The sequence below is a fragment of the Natator depressus genome, chromosome 1 (assembly GCF_965152275.1).
Source record: "Natator depressus isolate rNatDep1 chromosome 1, rNatDep2.hap1, whole genome shotgun sequence".
Classification (NCBI taxonomy): Eukaryota; Metazoa; Chordata; order Testudines; family Cheloniidae; genus Natator; species Natator depressus.
The window spans coordinates 46,948,271-46,965,866 of record NC_134234.1 but is presented as its reverse complement, the minus strand read 5'-3'; the positions used below and the strand labels follow the sequence as shown (position 1 = coordinate 46,965,866).

Genomic DNA, 17,596 nt, shown 5'->3' with positions numbered 1-17,596 from the left:
GAGATATCCTCCAGTCCCAGGGCCACAGCAGGGGTTCGGGTGCTGGGGCTTCCCCTGCTACCCTGCAGCTTCTGTGGGGGCCCAGGTTAGGGGCGCTGGAGCTTCTCCCACCTGCTCGGTGCTTCTGCTGGAGAGTGCGGGGGAGCTTCCCCTGCTGCCACCCTCACCTTCTACCTGGGATGGGGTCGGAGGGCGCTGGGGCCTTCCACTGCTGTCCCCCAGCTTTTGCCAGGAAGCTGGGCCAGAGAGTGTGGGTGCTTTCCCCGTTGTGTGGGGGAGCAGGGTCGGGAGGTGCAGGGGCTTCCCCCGTTCTGCGGGAGAGTGGGGTCGGTGTGCGGGGGCTTTCCCTGCCATCCCCAGCTTCTGTGAGTGATAGGTGTGCTGGGGGCTTCCCCTGCCACCCAGGCTTCTGCCAGGGAGCGGGTTTGGTGCGCAGGGGCTTCCCCCACCCCCCGGCTTCTGCCCAGGAGCCATGTCGGAGTGTGCGGGCATTCCCCGCCACACCTGCCCAGCGCTGCTGTCGGGGAGTGGGGTCGGGGAGTGGGGGGTTTCGCCTGCCGGGAACAGCTGCCTAGGAGTGGGGTTGGGTGCAGGGGCTTTTCCTGCCCCTGCTGCCTGGCGGTCGGGACTCTGGGGCCCCCCAATGGGCCGGGTCCCTGGGCACAGGCCCCGTAGGCCCAGTGGCTAGTCCACCACTGTGCACACCACAGAACGTGAAGGGACAACAGCTTTTTGTCCAGAGGGAATCAGTTTCTTTTTTAATCTAACTGCTTGGGTTGAGAGGTGACTGAAAGTTTTTTACCATCTCTTCAGTGGCCAATACAGAATAAGTTGGTCGTTTCAGTTCAGTTCATAGTGGGCAAGTGTCCACGCATCACAAAACGAGGTTGTTGGCAGTCTGGCAGCGGCCAAGAACTGAACGGTCAGGCAGAATAAACTGTTCTCTCCTCCCTAGAAGTAGGTGCTGCCTCCAAAGCAGAGCTGGGGTATGTTGGGAGAGTGGGTTAGAGAAGCTTGCACTGCTGCTGCCCATGCTGTACCCATGTATTGACAAATGCAGTGCCGCCTTCTCCAAGGTTTGTCAGTCCAGCACCGTGAGCAAACATGGTATTTGCTACAATCATTAAAATGACTCTTTTTCCTACACTGTTGGACTTGCAGGAGTAGGTGGTGCACTAGAAAATGATGACCCTTCCAAAATGGTGATGGTGCTGGCTGCTACAAACTTTCCCTGGGACATCGATGAAGCGTTGCGAAGAAGATTAGAGAAACGGATTTATATACCTTTGCCAACAGGTATGATTGCTACAAGCATTTTCCTTTAAATGTTTTTTTCTAGGAAACTTGTTCTTCACTGTATCTCTTAGAATTGTTAAGACCCTTGATATGTCTGTTCTAAACATTGCATTTGAGGGGTTAATAACTTGGCTGGCTGGTTTCTTAAAAAAATTGCCTGGAGCTCAGAAACAATGAGCTGTGGTATTTCATTGCAGACCCATTGATGGGTTCTTATGTTTTGAAACCAAGTTAGTTTTAATGAGCCTGGAATTATTTTAAATGTTGCAGTCAATCCTTGAGTGATCATCAAAGGCAGCCTTTGGACTTTTTAAGAAATATTGCAAATGCATTCCCATACCCTTGCAGATGAATGCAGAGAAGTGGATCCATGAATTATCACTTCCAAGCTTAGCATATTGTAAATCACTGCTTGCCGGCCTTTATGCCTAGACTTCAAGTCACTCAAAATGTAGCAGGCTGATTGCTCTCCTGCCCAAGATTCCTTGGCTTGTATTGTCATTCTTGGCTGTCACTCGTATATCCTATTAATTTCAAGATTCGTATCACTTGAAGGTTGTATAGCTTTGTTTCTTCTTGGGACAGTGAATGCCTTTTATTGCTGCATGAGCACACTAGATAACAAGATGCGTGTTCATGGTGACAGCAATTGTGATTGAGTTTAACAGGTATAAGGACATTTTAATAGGTATACAGCTTGTCTTTGCAGCTCACAGACAGTAATAGCTCATAACAGGATGACTGGCTTTATGACCAATTTAGTCTAAAATTCTACCAGTTTGCTCTTGTTTCTAATTGAGCAAGACTTGCTTTTGACATAGTGTAATACACCCTGCACTTCTTACATGAGGTGGATTGCCACTGTAGTTGTGAGTTTACATTCTATCATCTTATTCCGCCTATGAGGAAGTTAAATTGTTCTGTGCATCTCCAGATGATGTATTTGCATTCATGCTTTGTCATTGGAGATCACCAGGGATTTCAGTTGGGAAAAGTTTAAACCAAATAAATAAATTGTAGGATCTGGTGTAGTGTGAATTTTATAATGTGCTATTTCTAAAATGACATAAGACCCTGGGAAAACTTAGGAAAATATTCTGTTTCAGAGAAACAATTCTGCATGTGTGCCATATGTGCATCTATGGTGTTCTGTAAATAATCAGTAACCCTTCTAAAGAAAATGCCATCTCTCTGTACAGACTCTCTCTCTGGATTATAGGTAATTTTCTAAGGCACTTAAGGTACCACAGTAGTACTTTCTATATTTTCTTTTTCACTGTTCTCCGTTAGTCACCGGGGACACTTATAAAACAGGAGTTGTGTTCTTGAGATTTTGTCTGCTCATCTTGCTGCTTCCCCCTCAAAATGGTCATCCTCTGTTTTTAAGGCATCAAAGCTGGTTGCTGTAGAAATGAAGATGCTGATGTAGTGTGCATTTTCCCTTGCAATAAAAAACTGAAAAGAAAGCCTCTTTCTCTTCACCCCCACCCCTCAAAACAACATAAAGGGACAAACTTTCAAATGTGGGTTCTCAAAGCACAAGCATAGGACTTGCATATGCACATGCTATGTGTGCAGAAAGGTTAAATTGGCTGTGTAAATGGGTACTTATTTAGTCAGTTACCTTGCTGTGCACACAGCATCTGTGTTTGAAAATTGGCCAATGCAATTGTTTCTAAATATAATTTCTGTTTTCCATGAGGCTTCAGCAACTCTGTTGGGCCCCGGTTCAGCCAAGCACTTAAGCATGTGCTTAAAGTTTAGCATATGCTTAAGTGCTTTGCTAAATGCTCTCTGCCTCTATGTAAATGGAAATATTTGTGTCATCAAGTTCATGGTGTGTCTAATAAAACCATGTAAATAATGTGCAGCCCAACTTCTGAAAAGACAGGTGTATCACAGGGGTCAAGAGGAGAATCAGAGGTTTGTAGGATCATGCCTTTGTTTCTTGTAAGAATAATATTCCCTGCTGGTCAGCTGTGTACAGTGGGAAAATGATGCACAACAAGGTATGTGGTTATACCAGAGACGATATCTGTTTGTCTCAGGCACATTGTGCAGAATGAGGCAAATAGCTAAGTGCTTTCAGTCATCTGAGAAGAGTAAGCATTTGGTATGATTGCACTTCCTGAGCTGTTTTGCGGTTTTATGAAGTGTCTGTACGGGATATCTTTTAACTTCATGCTCTGCCAAAAATGTGCTCGGTTTTGTTTTTCTACTGTGTGAGTACAAAGGAGATCACTAACCATAGGTGCTGCCCAGTGTTCGGGCAGAGCATGCCAGGTTCTTTTCTTTCCTGGCACCTCCTGTTGAGAGCTGCTCTAGTCTGTGATGGTGTGCTCCTTCTGTGACGCAGCCCTCCTGCTGGGTGTCACGTTGATGTCCACCCCTTCTGGAGTATAAGAAGAATCCAGCAATGGGGTAGCCCTCTAGGTAAAGCAAAGGGCTCCCGAGTCAGGGTCTTGACTCGTCTGTCTTTAGTGCCTTCTCTCATCTAGAGTGCCCATCATGGTTAGACTTCTGGCTTTGATACCCCTAGCCTAAGAGATGGTAGGGCAAGCTGGGACCACCCTCTCCACCAGCTTCCAATCCAGGGCTCAGTAGTAAGCAGCTACATCCTGCATCCCAGAGTGCTACATGGCTGCTTCTCTGGGTCACTTTGCTACCTGTCCCCTCTTTTCACAACAGATAAAGTATAGTAAAACCTCAGAGTTACAAACATTTCTGAGTTACGAACAACCTCCATTCCCGAGGTGCTCATAAGTCTGAGGTTCTACTGTAAAGATTTTTAATAACTGGAATCAAAGATAAAGTCTCAAACCTTCAGAGAATCTCTAGGCTCTTCCCTTTGGGTGTGGCAACTTTGCCAAAGGCAGGCATCAGGGGGTCCTGCAGTGCTCCTTCCCAGGAACTCAGAATGTATGTCAGTTCACCTCCAGTGTATGCTGCCTCACTGGGCTGACCCGTTCCTTTTGTGCTCCTCCTCCTCCTCCTCCAAGCCATGCATGCTTTGCAGGTATGGCCTGGTGAGGCTGCCTCGGTCTGGACAGCTGCTTATCTCCTTCCTTGTTGGTGCTAGGTTTGTATAACCCATCATAATAAGGCTTTTCATCTGTAGTTTCCATTTAAAGCCTAGATTGTGTTTGTCTTTTTTTGAGTATGCGTGTCAGTGACTTGAACAAAAGTATTATTAAACTTTAAACAAGTGATTCTTGTATCACAGCAAAAGGTAGAGCAGAGCTGCTTAAGATTAATCTTCGGGAAGTAGAGATGGATCCTGATATACACCTTGAAGAAATTGCTGAGAAGATCGAAGGCTACTCTGGTGCTGATATAACTAATGTTTGCAGGTATTTTGTTCACTTTCTTTGCAAACAAATATAAAATCAATTGTTATGTTACTCAATAAAAGAGAGCAGCACCAGGCCCTGCCCACAATAGTCGAAAGCATGCTAGCAGCAACTATGTTTAAGGCTTGAATACACTTGCTAGCACTATTCCGTACAATAGGATGGTTCTTAGAAAGCTCGGAGACTGTGTCAAGATGTGACAGTGTCTGCTATGGTCGTGGGAGAACAGACAGCCTGAGCAAATGTTTTGTTACCATTGTCTATTTTCACCGACTCCTGTTTTAATCTTCTAATCTAGTATAAAGCCGGGTTGTTTGGGGTTTTTTAACCCTCTGGATTTAGGAGCTGGAATTTCCTGCTGCAGAGAGAAACAAGATATTTTACTTATTCCTATATAATATTTTCTATTGCATTTATGTCCAGGGACCCAATCAGGACTCAGCTGCTCTCTGTGCTAGATAGAGCTGGCTGGAAACTGGAATCCCTATTCCGCAGGATATTCCAAAATTTATAAAATATATTGCCTTGAACCAAAAAGAACAATGACATTTCCTGCAGAATGGGAATTCCAATATTTTGTTTTGAAAAAGTCAAAATGACCTCTTGTTTTGATCTTTTTCAAACATTTCAGTGGCTTCCTGCGCTCACAGGAACACTGTCAACTTTCCAGGCAGGGAGATGGGCAACTTGGGGACCCACAAGCCAAGCCTGGGAGCTTGAGATCTGTGGCTTCCAGGGCCTCCAGGCTCCCCCAGGCTTTCCAGCAGACTGTCTGGTTTCCATCAGAATTTCATCAAAATCCTTGTTACTGCAAAACATTTCAATTTAGAAGAATCAGCATTTTCGAATAGAAAAAAGTTCTGCTGGAAAACGTCCAACCCGTGCTAGAGCTAGGGGCTGAACATCAAGTACAAACGCTTGGTCCCTGCCCAGAGGAACTTACACTCTACGAACATGTCTTAAGACTGTGGTCACCCATATTTCTGCTGATTAAGTGGCCATTAACCTGTGTTGAAATGACTCCAGAGTTTTGAAATCTTTGTGTTGAACTGTACAATAGTTAGGTTAAATGTTGTCCCTCGGGCCTATATTCTCCCTTGCTGGGAAAACTGCAAAAAGAGAATCCATAGCTGAAAATTCCACGTGGGCCATGCTGTGAGAAATGAGCGACGTTCTCTTTTTCTGGTGAGCAGGGCTTAGAAAGGGCCAGGGGAAGAGTCTACCAGACGAAAAGCGCATAAGGATCTGCAGGCATCGGTGTCCTCAGCCCTGTGGATTAATATGTCATGTGTGCTTTTTGGCTGCCACTCTGCACTTTCCGGACCAAGTGACCCTGCCAAAACTGGCAGCAGGGCTGAATTGCATGTCAAGCTGCCATTGGCTCCCCCACCAGGGACTGCATACTGCTAAGGAGGTTGCAGCCATGGAGTGGGAGTTAGTGCTGCATCAGAGGGGAACAGAAGCTTGAATGTTTCAAAAAGGAGGGATCAGTTGAGCACAGTTTTTGTTTTCATGAGTTTAGTGACTGCATTGAAGTTACAAGATTCATCTCTATGAATCATTGTAAAAGGTTTTCAGTTTTATAGTTTTAATTATCTCTGCACATTTACCATATGCTTAAATGGATTTGGGTACCAATGCATTCTTTACATCAAATGAATGTAGTGATCTTGGAACATAGAAGCGAAGAAAGATGTATTCTACATCTTAGAAGTTAATGCATTCTTAAGTGTTCCTTCCAGTGAAGCTTGAGAATATAATCAAAATTCATATGGCTCACAGCACACAGTACTGACACTTAGTTCCCATGTATTTTCCTTTGTTTCCAGGGATGCCTCTTTGATGGCAATGAGACGGCGCATTAACGGCTTAACCCCAGAAGAGATCCGTGCACTTTCTAAAGAGGAACTTCAGATGCCTGTCACCAAGGGGGACTTTGAGCTGGCTCTGAAGAAAATCTCCAAGTCTGTTTCAGCTGCAGACCTGGAGAAGTATGAAAAATGGATGGCGGAGTTTGGATCTGCTTAACCTCAGTGACGTCTGTTCTGGGCAATAGTTTTTTTTATCTTTTTCTGTTGTAAACTGTAAAATGAGTTTAAAATGTTTTAAAAGCTTTAATAAAAGATTTGGTTTTTTTCCTTCTGGTGACAAGAATCCCTCCCCCCCCCTTTTAAATTTTGTTACTCTTGAAAGGAACAAAAATGGTAACTCACACAAGACATAAAGATGCTTTCTGACTGAATAGTAAAATGCATAAATAGCAAAGGGAAAATACACTTTTGAAGATAAGCTGCACTTTTCCAGTGAATTTCAGTGTTCCTTATTTTCACACACACTAGTCTTTCGTGGCCCAAATCTGTAAATCAGGCATGGGAGGGTGATGAGAGAAGCTAGCAGAGATTTGCTGCACGCCTTATTTGTAGGAATTGCTGTATTTCTAGTAAGGATCGGGTTCCTTGCCCTTGTATGTGGCACTGAAGTTACTATTCGGCTGCTGCTTCTCCTTTCATTAGGTTATGCTGAGCAAAGTAAGTGGGTAAAATTGGCCTTGTTTACAATGAGCAGAGAGCAGTTTGCATCAAGACTCAAATTGTTAATGATTTTGTTGGAAACTTTTTCAGCCTAATTTTCCTCTCACTCTCACCAATTTTACACTGGTGTAACTTCACAGACTTCTGTGGTGTTACTTCTGACGTTACGCCAGTGAAAGTGAAAGGAAAATCGAGGCACTTGATTTCTTTTGGTCAAGCTTAGGCCACATTTGCACCAGTGTAACCAAAGCTGTGATTTTTTTAACTGATTTTAGTTGACCTTCCACTCTTGCACCATTACGCATCCCCCTATATTTTGTTTGTGTTTTCTAGATATTTTTTATTCTTATTTATTAAACACCAATAGTGTGCTTGACTCAATTCAAGACTCTAATACCAAGCCCATTCCTGCTCCTAGAAGACAGACACTGGACATGGAGCTCTTGTTTTCCTATCAGTCACAAACACTCTCTTTCCTAGACTTGGTACAGGACAACATTTGTTTACGCTGTGGAACTGTTTTTGCAGTTAAAACTTTTATGCAGTTTTCTTAAATGTGTAAAAATGCTTTGACTGGGAAAATGATTAATTTCAGTAGATTGTCTCCTACCCCAAGCCAATGTAGTGCTGAAAAATGCTGGATTGGCAGCTTTGGCGCATGAAGGCCTCTGTCCCAGAGTGTGGCTGTCACACTGTAAGTAGCTGTGCTGGCCCCTCTCCACATGAGTTTGTGGCTCTCATATCTGATGTACTGGAGCTTCCTCTGCTAGGAACAGAGAGAGAGTTCAGTTTCAGTGGCCATCCTGTCCTTGGCGTCTCTGCTGAGGCTGTCACTAAGGCTGCCAGTTGTGACGGTGGGGATTGTAACATCGACCTGTTCTTTAGGAATTAGACCGAGTCCACTTTTCGTATAATCGCCAAACTGCTGTGGCATGCAAGCAACTTCTTGCTATAACTGACTTTGACCAGACCTAGAAAGGTTCCAACTACCATTATTACTCCACCGAGCTAGCCAGCCCTTCATAGTACCTGCGGGAGATGGCCAGAATTGTTTAAATGAATTGCTGGTGCAAACACAACTCTGGTGCCTCACCCATTCACTTGTTAGGGGAGAAAGACGTCTGGGATTTATTCTAAACAGTTCTACAGCACATAACTGGTTACGTAGGCTACATTTGCAATAGTTTTGCCATGGATTCATTATCTGTAGATACCTTGGACGTAGACAGCACCTTGGGCTGAGCCTGTGAATGGTACGGTTTGCTCTTTTCAAACAAAGGGCCTGCTGTAACTTGAATGGAAAAAATCCCAATAAATGTCCTGATGACTCTCATTCATGTTGCATTGTACTTTTGTTTGGATGCAGACTTTGGGCTCAACTGTGGCTCTTCTGGCCCAGGCCCCTGTGGCTGACTTGGGCACGATGCCTCTTGAGCTCTGGCAGTGCAAGGGGAGCACAGCTGGTGCAGAGACCTTCCAAAGGGAGCAGCATTCGCTCCACTGGCCAGAGCTGGGGGAAGGGAATTGTGGGCCCTGCTGTGCTGTACCCCTGCCGGGGGAGGCTACCGGGCTCAGGGAACACATGGACTCTCATTGTGGTCATCCCTTGAAAGGTGGAGAGAGAAGGCTCCATTTGCCCTCTTTCCCCTGACTAGTTTGCTGCACTTGTGCAGGGCTGGGCACATTTGGACCCCTTGTGTTTTCACATATCACTAATGATATGTGTGACCATCAGACTAAATAAAGGGGCAGTCTCGGAAGTTGCAAGAGGAGCACGTGGAAACCAAGTGTAATCTATATTGTTCTAGAATAGAATTCATCCCTACTCAGGCGGTCAGCACAAGCCCTGTGGGCTTAAATGGGATTTAATTGGTGCATTGCCCTTTGCACAAAAATGAATGTCACCCCTAGTGAATAGCTAAGCCTTTCCTGGGGGGGGGGGGGGAAGAAAAGCTTTTAAAAAATAGCAAGCTTCTATAATTACTCCTTGTTCCTTCGTGGGTGGTGAAGCTGTCAAGCATTGCACTTTCCTGTAATTACTGTTGTTCATTTGATTTTAATGTTATTCTTTCATGTGGCTACTAGATGGACACTGCAGAAATTAAAGGACCCAATGAGATTCTCTAATTAGTACTACTGGAGTAGTGCCTTGGTCCCCCATTGTGCTAGGCACTGTACAAACAGAGAGAGAGAGAGTCCCTACCTGAAGAGCTTACAATCTAGGCAGACAGAAGACTGAAGGGGAACTGGAGGCAGGATGTGACTTGCCCAAGGCAATGCAGCAGCTCTGTGATAGAGCTTCTCCTGACACCCAATCAGGAGCCATACCCAGTAGATCATGCTGCCCTCCTCTGTAGATCCATCTTGTAACAAAAGTCTCCTTTGCTACTGTGATTTGCTAGGGTTGGTTGCCTCAGTAAACAGGGGTCACTCGGGGGGGAATCATAGTCATGGACTTTTCCCTCCTACCCATCCGAATTCTGATCCGTGTTTTGGGCTTTCAACATTACACTTCAGCTTCCGATCTGGTGGGCGCAGCTGTAACTCCAGTGAAATCAAAGGGGTTGTACCTGCTACAAGTGACCACAAGACTCTAACATTGCTCTTTGGGCTGCTGCACAATGCGAGTGTCCCCCGCAAGGTGCATTCAGCCACCGTGATTCAGAAAGTCTCAAATGTCCGCATGTTCTTTTGTGTCATGTGAGGCAGTGACCCGCTTGCCAATGAGAGCACTGGGAGGATGGGGTGATCGTAGGAGAGGTTTCATTACCCTTAGCTCCTCACTCAAACTGCCACTTTAAAGTGTTAAGCCATTATGTCATGTCATCGGAGCCATATGTGAAACAAAATTCACTGTGGTGGGACTTAAATGTTCAAACACCTTTTGAACCCATCCACACACGCAAGACCAAAATGTTATATCACTGAGCCCCCAATCATGAGCCTTCTCTCCCACACCTCAATCAATTTTCTCATGTTGATGGTGCCCTTATAGAAATGTATTTCACAGCTGCAGAACAGACTTGTGAAAATCCCCCAAATCACAGATTTTATTCTTTATCTGTATCATGGTAGAGCTCAAAGGCCCCAGCCAGGATCAGGGTCCCATTGTAAGATCACACTCTAAGAGTCTCTGCCCCAAAGACTTTGCAAGATAAGGCCCTAATCCTGCATTGCAGCTCCCTGCAGATAGATCCTTGAACCGTCACAAAGCCCCAGTGAGGCCAATGGGGGCTCTGCAGGAGTCTACCTCACCTACCAGCTTGCAGGATGTAAGAGTGAATGGGGAGGGAGGGCAAGGCTGACCGTGACAAGAGCTCATGGTTACCTAGATTAGCTATGGGCACAATTAGCAGGAATCAGTTTACTTAAAAAAAAAAAAAAAAATCTCTGCAATTGTGACACAGTAAGTCATCGCTCTCATTTGGTGATGCCTGAACTACCATGGGCACAATGTCCAAATGAACCACAATCTGGGATAACGATTGGATCATTTTGTGTATATATATATATATATATATATTTTTTTTTTGTTCAATGTGTGGCCTTTCAGTATTTTGTACCTAAATTACAGGGGAAATTGTTTTAAAACAGTATTAAGGTATCTTTCCAAACATCTGCGAACATCTCTCCTGCTGGCACGGTTAATGTCGTAACCTTAATACATTGGTTGTATTGATAAACATGGAGAGTCTTTCTCTGTTTGCTCTCTCAAATGTTTTCCTGATGTTCAATCTAGGAGTCTCCCACCTGAGAGTGAGATTTTTTTCAGCATGTGGTGTTGACGTTTGAATCACTAAAACCCTCGGCAGCCAGGGACTGATGTTCACAGAATCTGTGTTTTGGATCTAATCATCAGTCATACTTTCCATTCTTGGCAGGCCTTTTGTGGCCACGAGCTATAAAACAGTGTATGCTGCATGGCTGTTGCTGATGGAGGAAATGGGAAAGGCCCTCTCTGATTTTCAGCAGAGAGTTAATGCCCTGCTCAGACCTTACACAGTTGTTTAGCTGTACTTTTTTACCTGCTCCTGGGGTCTGAAAGTCTAATCAGGCACTCAAGAAGCTATATGATTAACAGACCCCATCTGGAGCAAAACTTATGGCACCTCCTGTTCTGCCTGGTGGTGAACAAATCCACTTGGGATAGTGACTGCTACCTCCGGGTGGAGCACCCACTCGTGGTGAGAGGAGAAGTCCCTGCTTAGGTGAACTGCTAGCATGTTCTTGGCACCCGGAAGGTGACACACTTCTTCTAGATGAATTCTGTGGTCGATGCAGAAGTCCCAGAGATGGAGTGCCTCTTGGCAGAGGATCACACTCCCTCTTGTCTCTTGTCTGTTGATGTAGAACATTGAGGCTGTGTTGTCCGACAGGTGAGGTAGGAAGACCGCACACGCTTTGTGCACTGCCCTGAGGTCTTTGAAGTTTATGTGTAGCGTCGACTCCTCTGGGGACCACATAACATGAGTCTGGAGGGGTGCAAGGGTGCCGAGGAGTCCGAAACCAACTCGACTGAGTGAGGAGTGCTGACAAAGGGAATTCCTTCCAGGACTTTCCAGGGGTAGGTCCACCATCGCAGCGAGGTAAGTATCATTGCAAGGATGGTAACGACCTTTTCCAGGTAGTCCCTGGACTGGGAGTAGACCATCGCCAGCCATTTCTGCAGGGGTCACATCCGGAGCCTGGTGTGGTGCACCACATATGTACACACTGCCACGTGACCTAGTAGGTGTAGGCAAACCCTGGCCGTGGTCAGAGAAAATGCAGAAACTTGCGCAATGAGGTCCATCAGTGCCCTGAATTTCTCCAGCGGCAGGAACACCATGGCACAGGTCGAGTTGAGCACCAGTCCGATGAACTCGATCCTCTGCACCGGAACCAACGTGGATTTTTTGTAATTTACCAGTAGGCTGAGGCAACGGCAGGTGGCTAACAGCATCACGGCATCCCTTTTGGACCTGGGACTGGGAGCTGCCCTTGACTACCCAGTCGTCAAGGTATGGGTAGATCTGGACACCCCGACATCTGAGGTAAGCAGCCACCACCGATATGCACTTGGTAAATACCTGCGATGCAGTCGCTAGGCCAAATGGGAGGACCGTAAACTGATAGTGGTTGGGACCTACCATAAACTGGAGGAAGCATCTGTATCCCTTGAAGATGGTGATGTGGAAGTACGCATCTTTCAGACGGAGGGCGGCGTACCAGTCTCCCGGATCCAGGGGGGGAATGATGAAGGCCAGGGAGACCATGCGAACTAGGAAGCAGTTCAAGTCTCGCAGGTCCAGGATAGGTCGCAGACTGCCCTTGGCCTTTGGCATTAAAAAATAGCGGGAATAGAACACCCCTGTTCCTGTACTCTGGAGGAATGACCTCCATCACACCTAGCTGCAGTAACCCCTCTACCTCCTGCGCGAGGAGACTCTCGTGATAAGGGTCCCTGAAGAGGGATGGGGAGGAGGAGTGGGAAGGAGGGGTAGAAAATAACTGAAGGGTGTAATCCCGCGCCACCGTACTGAGGACCCATTGGTCCAATGTTATAGGTGCCCATGCAGGGAGGAAAGGAGAAAAGTGGTTGGCAAAAATAGGGGAGGGAGGATCCTGAGAACAGTCCAGTCGGTAACCCTTGGGCATACCTTCAAAATGAGCGCTTGCCTGCCTGCGTATTGGGGTCAAGCTTGACTGAGAAGCCGAGGCTGGTGGCTAGGACGCTGCTTGTAGACTCTGAATTTCTTACGGGGAGGCTCCTGGCGAGAGTGGCTCCCCGGCCCTGAGGCTGCTGCGGCTTAAACTGCTTGCAGGGAAGGCCGGGCACATACAGGCCCAGCGTTTTAAGGGCTGTGCGGGAGTCCTTTAGGCCATGGAGCTTGTTGTCTGTCTGTTCCGCAAACAGGGCTTGCCCATCAAAGAGAAGGTCTTTCATCGACTGCTGAGCCGCCGTAGACAAGGCAGAGAGGAGAGGCCAGGATGCCAGGCACATGCCAACGGCCGAGGCCATGGTTCAGGCAGCAGTGTGCTGCATCCAACGCCACCTGGAGTGTCGCCCTGGCCGCAGTCGTGCCTTCCTCCATAATATCCCAGAACTCCTTCCTAGAAGCCTCAGGAAGAAAGCCCTCAAACTTGGCCCATGGCTTGCCACATGTTAAAATCATAGCGTCCTAGTAGGGCTTGATGGTTGGCCACCCTCAACTGGAGACAAGAGGACAAATAAACCAAACAAGTCTATTCTCTTGGAGTCTTTGTTCTTAGGGGTAGCCCCGGGTTGACCTTGTCACTCCCGGTGGTTAACTGCTTCTACCATTAGGGAGTTGGGAGCAGGGTGGGTGTACAGCTTCTCATGGCCTTTGGATGGCACAAAGTACTTGCACTCAGCCCTCTTGGAGATGGGTGGCAGGGAGGAGGGAGTTTGCCACAGGGCATTAGTGATCTTAGAGACCCCATCATGAAGGGGCAGAGCCACCCTGGCCAGTGCTGTGGAGCAGAGGACATCGAAGAGAGAGTATGAAGGCTCCTCTAGCTCCTCCGCCTGAAGACCCAGGTTGGCAGCGACACTCTTCAGTAGTTCCTGGTGCGCTTTAGCATCATCAAGAGGAACTGGGGGAGGGGGCCTCATTATAGCCTTTTCCGGTGACGATGAGGAAGATGCCAGTGACGTAGGGTCCTCCAAGACCATTGGTGGCCTAGTGGCTTGTTTCCCTGCTCCCTCTTGGACCTGCGGGGTCCTCACGCCTGAGGCTTCATGCACCGGAGGAGGACGGGAGAGAGAGGCAGCTGATCTCTCTGAGGCTCCAGACACCGAGCAGGCGGCATGGGAGGGCTGGGTGAACCCCCACAGGTTCCATGGGTACCTCGGCACCGGCCACTGTGCCTGAGGCCATGGGGCCAGTTTCGGTGCAGACAACATAGCCGGTACAGGAGCTTGTCCCGCCATCAGGTAACCTTGCTCCAAATCAGGCTGGATCCTGAGCAGTCGCTCTAAGGTGACCAGGATGGAGCGGAACGGTGGTTTTGTCCTGACTGATGCTGGTCTTAGGAGTCCGATCAAGAGTGGGGTCTTAGGGACCAGTGCCGCTCAACGGATCTGTGACGGCTTGGAGCCGGTGATCTACATCTTGCACTTGCTGAGTGGTACCAGGATGAGGAGCAGGACCAGGAGTCAGAACGGGCCCAGTGCCGGGAAGCGCCTACCTGCAGTGATGCCCTCCTAGGGGATTGGCGACGGTCTGAGGAATGGTAACATCGATCCCTCCACGGATCCCTGGAGCAGTACTGCAGTCTCAGAGATACTGGGTGGCGGGATCGGTACTCCTGCTGGGGGGCGTGTGCCTCCAAAGGTCTGCGCCTGGTGGCCAGTGAGCTGCGCCTTGAGCCTCTCTGCCCATGCCCAAGGTCCGGGGACCGAATGGGGCTGCGTTGCGTCTGCCTTTCGTGGTCAGATGTGTGGTGGCTACGGGAGGGCAAGCGCTGGCGGGACGTCCCCCATGATGGGGAATGGTGCCGCTGAGTTGGGAGACCGAAGTGGTCCGAATGCGGGTTTACCCTGTGACAGGGGAACCACAGGAGCTGGTGTGGGTGGCACTGGGAGGGACATGATCTCCTACGCCGCCTGCAGGGCCTCTGGTGTGGACGGTACCTAGAGCTGATGGAGGCCTCTGCCACTATCCGGGGTAGCTGGCAGGAAGCAGGTTGGGCTACATCGCTCCACCGGAGCTTGGACCCAAGATCCCGACATGGGTGAAGAGTTGCCCAGCATGGGACCTTACTCACATCCAATCTTATCCTTTCCCTTGCAGGAGGTTGGAGACTGGCCTCACCCTGCCTTCTTGGGCTTCTTGGTCGGAGCCACAGATCAGGACCGGTGCCGGCCAGTGGACAGTCCCGGTGGGGTGCTGCGTACCGAGGTCACAGTACTCAATGCTGAGTTGGAGTGTTGCTCCGATGCTGGGGTGAGGGCCAACTCCATGAGGAGCGCTTTTAAATGAATATTGCACTCCTTCTTAGTCCTTGGCTTGAAGGACTTGCGAATTTTGCTCTTCTTACTAATGTGCCCTTTGCCCAAGCAACACAGACAACTGCTGTGTGGATCACTAATGGGCATGGGCCTCTTGCAGCGATCACAGGGCTTCAAGTCTGGGGACTGGGGCATGCCCCATCCCGAGGCAAAGTCCTGTTCAGGACCTACGAAGTCTCTAACTATAGCTAAGGGATTTATAAAGACTAACAGAAAACTCTATACGCTATCATGCAAGAGATAACTAGTTTGTACGAACGAGCAGCAACAGCACTGGCTGAAGCAGCCACAGTTCCAGCGCCATCTCTGGTGGCAAGAAGGAACTGAGGGTGGGGGGAACTGGCAGAGCCCTCTATGCTGCAGCATGTGTGCACCACTCCAGGGGGTGCCAGAGCCGGTACTCTACAGATACTGCTGAGGGAAAAACTTCCTGCACCGGTGCATGTGGCGAGCACACACACCTCAGTTGAATGGACATGAGCAAGCATTTGAAGAAGAACTTCTGAAGCCAGTTCACTGTTCAGCTGACAACCCCATGGCTACAATTCCTCCAGTGTCAGCTGTTTACCGTGGCAACTCTCACATCCACCACTGGTGGTTTTATACAAGTTTTATTCCATCATGAGTGCACTGAGACTGCCTGGCTGCATACCTGCCACTGGCTTAGGAATGGTGCCTTTGCTATGTGGACACCTGAGTCAAATCAGGCCCCACCCACCCACGATTACACCCACTTACTTTACATTGGTGAGTAATGAATACCACTCACACTCTGCACTCTCCCAGGTTTTCACTTATGCACAAATGGACAATAATATAATTTGTATTATAGTCATGCTCAAAATGTGCCAAGCACTGTAATTGCAGATAGGAATAACAGTCCCTAATTGCAGTTTACATTCCTGGACCTGATTCAGGACAATTTATTCCAAAATTGATGGGAGATTTTTTTCACATTTCCTCCTCGGTTGGTTTCACATGATCTCATTGTTTCTCTAGCTATCCAGATAGTTTGGCGCACTCTCTCCCTTTACAAGGTGTGTGCACGTTCTTTCATCTTCAGTGACCAGAGCAGTATGGGGCAACTTTGTATTCTCTTTTTTTAAATGGACGTACTACAGGTTCTATGTGAAATTACCTTCCTTTCAGCTGGTGGAATGGGTCAACAGGTTCAGCAATGGAAAGAACAGTCCTTTGGTCAGCAAGCTTCATTCTTGAAGTGTTGGAGAATATGGTGACCACAAAACACCTTTAAAAAAGTTAACATAATTAGAAAACAAACACACACAACTTGGGCTCAGGAAACCTGGGGTCTCATGTGCCCTCTCCTCTGACAATTAGGAGTGTCCCTGCTTTTCCACCTCCCACTTACACAGCTGCTGTGTGGTTGTGCTGAGCTTTATGATCCCCATATGCCTTGACATGTGTGTAGATGTTTTCATGTCTCTTCACAGATGTCTCTCACACATGGATTGGTTTAACAGGCACCTATCTTGCTTAGCAATGGGTGTTCTTGTATAGGCTGTTTGTGCCATGTATAACTGAGCAGGTTGAGTGTATGAGATAAAGTGAAATAAAGGTCATTGGGCTGGTGAAGGTGAGAGGAAGCGTGCGGAATAGCAATTGGGTGGAAAGTAACAGAAACCATAGCAACTCTGTGAAGGGTTTATAAATATAACAAAAGAAAAGGGAATAGCCTGAAGGAGCTGCTGTGCTGACAACACGCTGCAATATGCATGTTGATCAGAATAATGCCATATTCACGTCTGGGCCAGTACATTTCTGTACTGTAACAAACTGTGTCTGCTTCCAAGACTGAAGGAAGGACCGCCTCAGTCACTAGCTTCTTATCCTGCCTGGTTTCTCAGTGCTTTGCCGGTCTCCATATAGGATTGCGAAGGACGCCAAAAGGGCTCTTTTATTTAGGCTGTCATGGAATCACAGGCTCAGTGTCCTGGAACTGCTCTGTATGAAGCCAGACAGGACTCTGGCGTAGCATGCCTCAGCCATTGTCGCCAGGGCATGAAGCCTTTTCGGCTATGGCCTTCCTGGGTCCGACCTCTGTTCTCACCATGCACTTCCCAGAGCGAGTGCCCCTGGACGGGACCCCAGGGGAAGCCACAGGGACCATGCACCCCAATCCACAGTCAGAGTGACTCTCAGAAGGGTTTATTAGTCAACAGGAACAAAGCATAGAACAGAGCTTGTTAGCACAGAAAGCAGGACAATTCAGTAAAGTCCATCTTGGGGAAAGGGAAACCCAAATCTTGGGGTCCTGGTCCTCCCCCTTGAGTCCCAAACAGGTGACTGAAACAGTTCCAGCTGCCTGGCCCCAGACACACCTGTTGCCCCTTCTCTTCCTTTGTCTCTTTCCCCAGCCAGCAGGTCACCTGATCTGCTTGGAC

General features: G+C 47.8%; 1 protein-coding gene across 5 annotated transcripts in view; it reads left to right on the top strand.

The window, feature by feature from the left end:
• KATNAL1 (katanin catalytic subunit A1 like 1) overlaps positions 1-8,429 on the top strand; it is a 55,395-nt gene extending 46,966 nt beyond the window's left edge. For 3 of the 5 annotated variants that reach the window (XM_074959124.1, XM_074959107.1, XM_074959115.1), the window contains exons 9-11: positions 1,162-1,296; positions 4,520-4,646; positions 6,476-8,421. In XM_074959124.1, coding sequence (XP_074815225.1) covers positions 1,162-1,296; positions 4,520-4,646; positions 6,476-6,674 — 461 coding nt within the window. In that variant the 3' untranslated portion in view covers positions 6,675-8,421. Of the gene's footprint in view, positions 1-1,161; positions 1,297-4,519; positions 4,647-6,475 lie in introns of all 5 variants that reach the window. The other 2 variants (XM_074959134.1, XM_074959098.1) reach the window with 2 other exon arrangements.
• The last annotated feature ends 9,167 nt before the right edge of the window (positions 8,430-17,596 follow it).